This window comes from Humulus lupulus, chromosome 5 (assembly GCF_963169125.1).
Source record: "Humulus lupulus chromosome 5, drHumLupu1.1, whole genome shotgun sequence".
In the NCBI taxonomy this organism is placed as follows: Eukaryota; Viridiplantae; Streptophyta; class Magnoliopsida; order Rosales; family Cannabaceae; genus Humulus; species Humulus lupulus.
The window spans coordinates 208952822-208960377 of record NC_084797.1 but is presented as its reverse complement, the minus strand read 5'-3'; the positions used below and the strand labels follow the sequence as shown (position 1 = coordinate 208960377).

General features: G+C 37.9%; 2 protein-coding genes across 2 annotated transcripts; both read right to left on the bottom strand.

Annotated features, from left to right (window-relative positions):
• Positions 1-673: 673 nt before the first annotated feature.
• Positions 674-2321, bottom strand: LOC133833950 (uncharacterized). The gene is made up of 3 exons (XM_062263526.1): positions 1558-2321; positions 974-1479; positions 674-886 (listed from the first exon to the last, which is right to left on the bottom strand). The coding sequence occupies exons 2-3, from the start codon at positions 1399-1401 to the stop codon at positions 745-747; spliced, it is 570 nt and encodes a 189-aa protein (XP_062119510.1). The 5' UTR covers positions 1402-1479; positions 1558-2321; the 3' UTR covers positions 674-744.
• Positions 2322-5919: 3598 nt separating this feature from the next.
• Positions 5920-7222, bottom strand: LOC133778103 (ethylene-responsive transcription factor 5-like). Its single transcript, XM_062217927.1, has one exon. The coding sequence runs from the start codon at positions 7077-7079 to the stop codon at positions 6021-6023; it is 1059 nt and encodes a 352-aa protein (XP_062073911.1). The 5' UTR covers positions 7080-7222; the 3' UTR covers positions 5920-6020.
• Positions 7223-7556: the final 334 nt, after the last annotated feature.

Below are 7556 nucleotides of genomic sequence, written 5' to 3'. Positions count from 1 at the left end.
AACAACTATGTTATCACCTGAGATGGAAAAGGATTTGAAGCAAATAGGTGATAAAGCAATTTTTTTGGATGTCCAAGTCCTTGGTCATCACAAATTTCTCGTGGTTGATGGTAATGGTGATGGTGAGGTGAACTTGGCCACAAAATCATGCTCTTGTGGCATGTTCCAAACCAGTGGGATACCCTGTGTACATGCTTTTGTTGCAGCAAGAAAAAGAAGCATAAACATTTACTCATTGTGTTCCTCTTACTATAGAATCGAGGCATTGAAGGACACTTATAAAGATACTATTTACCCTGTTGGGAACGAGGATGAATGAGTAATCCCTGATCACATCAGAGATACGGTTGTCGGCATCCCCGTTGAGAAAACCCCTGTAGGAAGGCCCAGGAAGCAGAAAGTAGGTAGGCGAAAGACAAATCACTATGCTTCACGCGGGGAAAAGATTATCAAGCCACGTAAGTGTAGCAGATGTGGTGGTAGTGGGCACAATAGGAAGTCATGTAAGGCTAGGATTTAAAATTTTGTGTTATGTAATTATTCAATTGATTTTGCTGCATTTATTATATGGAGTACTTCTTCTAATACTTTGTTGGTTTGGATGTCGAGACAGACACATTTTGTGAATTTAGTACCTTTTTATTTAATAACTTTTTCAAAAAATATTGTTTGATAAAAAATAATATACAAAACTAACTATATGCTATACTATACAAGATGCGTATGAAGAAAATGTAAAGAGCATCACGGGGGAAAATTCTGATAGAATAGGTCCACACACCACTTTGTCCTGAAATGCTGGATGTTCTCATTGATAACGGTATTGAGTGGTAGCCTGGCAACCAAATGCTCGATATGTTTGATGGCAAACATAACACAATCCCCACTGCATATAATCGATTTTGTGTCAATAGAAGATAAAAATAACTTTAATTTTCAGATTTCAAAATACACTAATTAAATAGGGGAATACCTTGTCTTAATCTGAGGACACTCCTCCGGAGGAATGCGACAATATGAAAAAGGATTTGCGTTCTGCTCAGGAGATACCTGGAGGTCCTCATGGTCGTCAAACATGTTAGAACACCATAACAACGAAGGCAACAATAAGCACCAAGGCTTGATCACTTCCTCCATCAGAGTGGGACTGAGCACACTATGGTTGGAATCATAAATGTTGATGCACCACATTGGAATGGAGACTTCAATGGCAATCCAATATGCGGCTTTCTCAACGTGCAAGGCAAAATATACTTCACTCACATTTTTCCATGATACAAGGAGTTGATTATCATCGCCCTTCAACATTTTCAGCACATCGTCGTCCCATGTATACTTAGTGTCGGTATCTCTGAAATGATTCCAACAACCTAGGCACACCTGGGGGAAGGTGGTGTTCATGATCGCAGCATCCTGCCGAAATGCAGCATGATAAAAGTGGCGTCAGCGACGTAGCATGTGCAAAGTGGCATCAATATGCTGAAAAAACATGAAAATTCGTTAGTACCATCAATATATTTTAAGATTGAATTGAAAACATAAATGTAATTTACATACCGAATCCCAAAGCCAAGTCTGGAATGTGTGCAACTGCAAGAACCATGCCACACCGTGCGTCCCAGTATAGATGTTTTGGTCTCTCTTGTTGTCGATCTTCCTGATGATCCACTTATGGAAGCTCTTCTCTTGTTGTGGGTCACACTTCCTCAAAGGTTCAGCAACTAGCCCCAGTTTATCTTGTCTGATCTTCTTTGTTGGGTCGGTGAAGTCATCAAAATGCTTGGGCTTGCGTTTCTTCCTGACAACTTCAAGGCCAGCTGCCTCCTCAGGCTGCAATACTTGTACACTGGGACTGTCAGCATCACTGGCAACTACAGATGTCTAGACCTGTGGAGTGGAGGGTTGATCACTGGGCTCGTAGTCTTCAGGCAAGATATCAAACTCTGTGTATGATTTTACGTCGGTGGATCGACCTGAGACCACTGAAAGCAACTGCGCCAACTGAGCCATGATCGTAGTCTGATTCTAAAGTAAGGTTGCCTAGCCCTCCTCAACCCTCGGGACATCCTCGTAAAACATGGAGGCTTCCTTTGCAACTTTTGCCAACTTCTCTGCCTCCTTCTCAGGCACTACTACTTCCTCTGCTACAGTCCCAACCTCCCCACAGTTGATTCCAACTCAGGGAATAACCCGGAATCAACTTCTGGGAGGCTATTGTAGTAGACTACCTCACCGGGACGTGGCTTCAGCATGGAAAATACCACTAACTGAATGGTTGAATAACATGTGTAAGGAAAACTTTAATAAAATAAATCATTAATCAATTAATCTGTGACATTTAACAAGATAAAATGGAACTTACTCGACGGTTGGCGAATATAGGAACCAACTGAGCTGTCGAAATAGTGATATCAGTCTTCGTAGCCCAGCTAAGCATCCTCGGAATCTGGTTCCCACTATTCTCACCGAACTTACTCCCGAGAGATGGCATGGCATCAAAAGCCCAGTAAATAAGTGCGGGTGCATAGCCATAGAAACTATACTTCGCCTCCTTCTGTTTTTTGCTTGAACCCTCTTTCTTCTTCTCCTCGTAGTGTTTCAATTGCTTCTTCATGTCCTTCTGAACTCCTCTGTTAACCTTCTTAAATGAAAACTTCCGCCATGGATACTTGAAAAAGTAATCAAATACCTCAACCATTCTCAGGGAATCTCCCCATATCGTCGTTGTCTTCTCTGGGGCATTTAGTACCCCCTCTATCAAATAGCACAAACCCAGCTTAAATGCATCTTCTGGGTTTGTTGAGGCCTTCAAAGCATCTTCCAACTGACCAAAACTAACCTTCGAATCACCATTAAAATATTCATGGATGATCCGATCACTTGAAAGATGCTCTTTCAACTCATATGGGGAAGGTGATTTCCCAAAATTTAGCCCGGTAACTAGGGCAAACTCTGCAATACCAAATCTACACAGAGTATTGCCCATGTAGAACTGACCCTCTTCAGGCTTCTTGCTTCCTACCTTACGCAACATTGACTGATGCAGCAGAACCCTAGAAAAACTAAACGGCTTCGCCTTAAAGAACTGTCCCAACAGGCATGCCTGTGCCCTTTCAATAAGACCATGCCTCTGAAACTGCTCTATAAGGGTATCCAAGTAGGCACTACCCCTATAAGTGACACGGCCAGGAAAGTGCTTCTCCAACGGCACAATAAGGTCAGGCATTTGAAAAAAAAATGTTAAAAATGTAAAACAATCTGGTCACTATCGAGGTAGTTAATATCGAGGCCTATCGAGTCCCATCGAGGCAGCTACTATCGAGGCCTATCGAAACCTATTGAGGCCTATCGAGGTAGGTGCTAAAATCCCAAAGCATGATATCATCGGGTTACTATCGAGTCCTATCGAAGCCTATCGAGGTAGGTGCTAAAAATCCCAAAGAATGATATCATCGGGTTACTATCGAGTCTTATCGAGGCCTATCGAGGTAGGTCCTAAAAATCCCAAAGCATGATATCATCTGGTTACTATCGAGTCCTACCGAGGCCTATCGAGGTAGGTGCTAATCCCAAAGCCTCGTATCATCGAGTCCTATCGAGGCCTATCAAGGCAAAGGCTACATAAGCCATATGACCAATAGCATCGAGTCCTATCGAGGCTTATCGAGGTATATGCTAAAAATTTCTATAAGCCTAAAATTTCATCGAGTCCCATCGAGGCCTATCGAGGCACAGTCAAATCCAGACCCTCATATACTATCAAGTCCTATCGAGGTGCATAAAAAGTCTCGAAAAAAACCCATATTTCTTCATTCCCCAGCTGCGATCTATCCTATGAACAAAAATCAGGCACATACACATATTGCATATTAAAAACGAAATCCCTCACCTTCACTTTCTTTAGGGTTGTTTCCTAAAAGTTTGGTCGGCTTGCTCGACGTTTTCTCCTTCCCCTTCTCCGATCGTCAACTCCGACACTTTGGGAGCCCTTGTTCGTGGTCATGGAAGACAATGATTGAGTTCTGACGGATTCAATCGGGTTTAAGTGTTACAAAGTTTGCTTGCTTCAGGACTTTGGGAGAGAATACGGAGAGTCTGTGAAAAAAAATGTCAGGGGTATTTTGGGTAGTAAGGTCATTAGTAGCACCAAAATAAGAGTCATATAATGATAGAATATTTTTTAAATACAGTGTCACTTAATGCATTAAAAGTTAAATTTCCCTTTCTGTTAGAAATAAAGTTTAATACAGCACAATCATCCTCTTTCTTACGCGAGTGTACTAGTGGATAGTTAGTGATGAGATTTGATTAAAGATAATAACTTCTTTTTCTTTGTTGTTATTTTCTCTTTGTATTATATAAACAATTTAGAAAATAAGACATGATCCTTGCTTAGCTTAATGAAGTCTATTAATTTTGAGCAAAACGTCCAATCCTTGCTTTGGTCTAATAATAAGTACTTAGGTGTAAATCATCTCTTCCCATTTATAAAGTAGAGATTAGATTGCTTGTAGTTCTGTTCAGGACCAGTTCTACCACGTTAAATTTATTATTCAGAACATTGGTTCGAATTAATCTAAATTTTACTCAGAACCTAAGAGATACAAATTTGGTTTTTTTTTTAAACTAAATAATACTGTCCAATTAAAATTCAATTTCTCTTCAAACATTGGATTGTAAAGACCTGAGCCTATCGCAATGTGAACTGTCTCACGAAATAATATATAAATTACATTGTAATATTACAAAGTCAGTGTAATTCTCTTATTATATATTATTTTTAACTCGATAAATTTATTAACCACATGATAAATCTTAAAAAACTTAACGCTTTAAAAAATAATATTATTTACAATAATAATATATAAAAAAATTACAATACACAATTTTTAAATATAAGTACAGCAAAAATAAAAATAAAACTATATAGAGCAAAAGCAACATTAAGATCCATCATTGAAAAACTACCAAAATCACTCCAATAAAATGAGATTCAGCGATGCATAACTTCTTTTAAACTGGCTATCAGAGAACAAAAGTAAACATATTGCATATATGCAAGATTCATCATTCATTGTACCCAAGAATTTCGACAAAAACAAAGTGAGAAGCCTCGTTTTAAATGAGAGAGTTTCTGAACTAGGAAAATGAACTACATATACTTGGAATATATCTATAAATAGAATGATTTAACACTTGATATATATATTTATATGGAAATTCTTAAGTATAAGGTAATTTTATAGTGGTAGTACCATTTTTGTCTTTATTGATAGGAGTGTTTTCTTTTTTTTTTTTATTGGTGGAAAAATTATAATTAATTTATATATATATATTTTTTTATATTATAATATACATTATAGTTATAACATATATCTTTTCAATTTTAAAATAATTCTAAATTATTTACAATATTAAAAATAAAATTTAAATAATTACTGTACTTAATTTTTTATATGCATACAACAAATTATTTTCAACTTTATTTTCAACCTATAAATTATTAGCAATTTAAAATATATATTTTTTTAGATAATACATATAACATCTAGATCTAAATTTTAACAAGTGCCATATGCATCTTTTTTTTTTCTTTCTATATGATGATTTACTGTCAATTTAAAAGATGCCTATTAAGAAAATACAAAATACTATCATTACTTTTAGCATTTTCCGTGATATAATTAAATATGATTGTAATTTGATATTCTTTTTACTTTATTATTTTTTTTTATAAATATTCTTTTTATTTTATTGAAACACAATCATTGGAGTGATTTTAATTTGTTGGGCAAAATTTTGGATCCTAAGTTAATAATTACTACATGCATATTTTAAAATTTTGAATGGTAATTACAAGTTAATGTTATGCTATTGAATAATAATAAAAATTAAAATTTCTTAAAGGAATACCCAAAGTTAATCAAATATAAGAAACTCTTCCCATTTATAAAATAAAATAAAAAAATTTGCTGCAATATTTACATTTACGAAATTTGGAAAAATTATTTATATCTATATTATACAACCATGAGCTGAGGAAATCCGAGCGACGGGTGTGGAGATAACGGAGACAAAGGCGGAACGCTGAAAACCCCCTTAAGGTCAGAGTCCCAAGCCATCCAATTTGACGGCGTTAGTGGAATATCCCTCAAGTAACTGAGAGAGGTATCCTCTGTTTCTGTTAATTTTATCTTCTTCTCCAACACAGCCGGTTTCGCTTCTGTTTCTTCCTCCTCTTGACGGTGTCGTTTCACCTCAACTGGCTTAACGGTAACATTCTCCTCCTCCTGATCACACTTGCCAGCTTCCAAAGGAAAATTAAGTATGGCTTTTGAGCCACGTAGCTTAAAGGCGGCTCGGTCATAAGCTTTAGCGGCTTCAATTGCGGTTTCAAATGTACCGAGCCAGACCCTGGAGCCTTTTCGGTTCGGGTCACGGATCTCAGCAGCGAACTTGCCCCACGGCCTTTGTCGTACTCCTCTGTAATGCTTTTTCTCGTCCTGAGCCACGGTCGGTTTCTCAACCTGAGCGACCGGCTTCGGTGCCCCGAATTGGATCCATTGGGTTGGCGTCTTGGCCGGGAGCGAAATCGTTAAGGACCTCTTTCGGCTCGAGGGAGAGCTCGAATCGGTCGATTTAGACCGAGTAATTTGGGGCTTTGACTCGAATTCGAAGGAATTGCAGCTCGATCCAGAGTTTGAACGTCTAAGATCGAAAATTTGAGGCTTCGATTCGAATTCAAACGAGTTATTACTACAACTATTATTGCTATTATTACTTATATTTAAAGTTTTAGGGGTTGTGAGATCGACCACTTCAGGTTTCGATTCAAACCCAGAGAAATGGGTCTGGCTCAAGTTTTGACCGGGAATGAACTCGAAAACATCGTCGGAGTCCAAGTAATCGGAGACTTGGATCAGAGATTCAGGGGTGGAAGTTGAACAATCTTGATTCGACTCGGAGCTACTCCACTCGCTAGTGAGACCAAATGGGAAGTTACTCAAAGGAGAAGAAAGGTCACCAAGGAGATGCTGTTTGATGAACTGAAGCTTTGAAAATTCGTCAATGTTAGCCATGGTTGATGGAACTGAGCTGAGCTGAGCTGAAATTCGAATTAGAAGATAAACTCAAAATTGAAAACTCTTACTTTTCTAGAGAGAGAGAGAGAGAGAGATCTTCGTTGAGTTGTCGTAGAGAGAGGAAGAGAATGTTAAGGGAATTGGATTGAGTGGAAAATAAGAGTGAAGAGGGGTATTTATAGAGAGAGAAGGAAAGAGTTTCGTGGGGAGGTTCCTAAAAAAGGATAGGAGGAGGAGAGTGAGACGAAGGATCGTGCCTTGCACACTTTTCAAAGAGTCAAATCAGTTTTTACTGAATTTAGTCATCTTTATCTATTTACATCTTGTGGGTCCCCTGCACCGTTGGATTAAATTCTTTCAAAATTCAAAGAAACATCCAACGGCTGGAATTGGCTACTTTGGATATAATAATAAGATGACATAATTGTGGTCATTCCTCTCCTGTAGTGTTATGTTTCGTAGTTGCTTCCTAAA

What these genes read in the sequence shown, in the direction of transcription:
- LOC133778103 (XM_062217927.1), bottom strand. Translation starts at nt 7,079, where the DNA reads ATGGCTAACATTGACGAATTTTCAAAGCTTCAGTTCATCAAACAGCAT.
- LOC133833950 (XM_062263526.1), bottom strand. Translation starts at nt 1,401, where the DNA reads ATGAACACCACCTTCCCCCAGGTGTGCCTAGGTTGTTGGAATCATTTC. An exon ending in TGTCCTCAGATTAAGACAAG is followed by an intron (nt 887 to 973) that starts GTATTCCCCTAT and finishes GATTATATGCAG; the next exon opens with TGGGGATTGTGTTATGTTTG.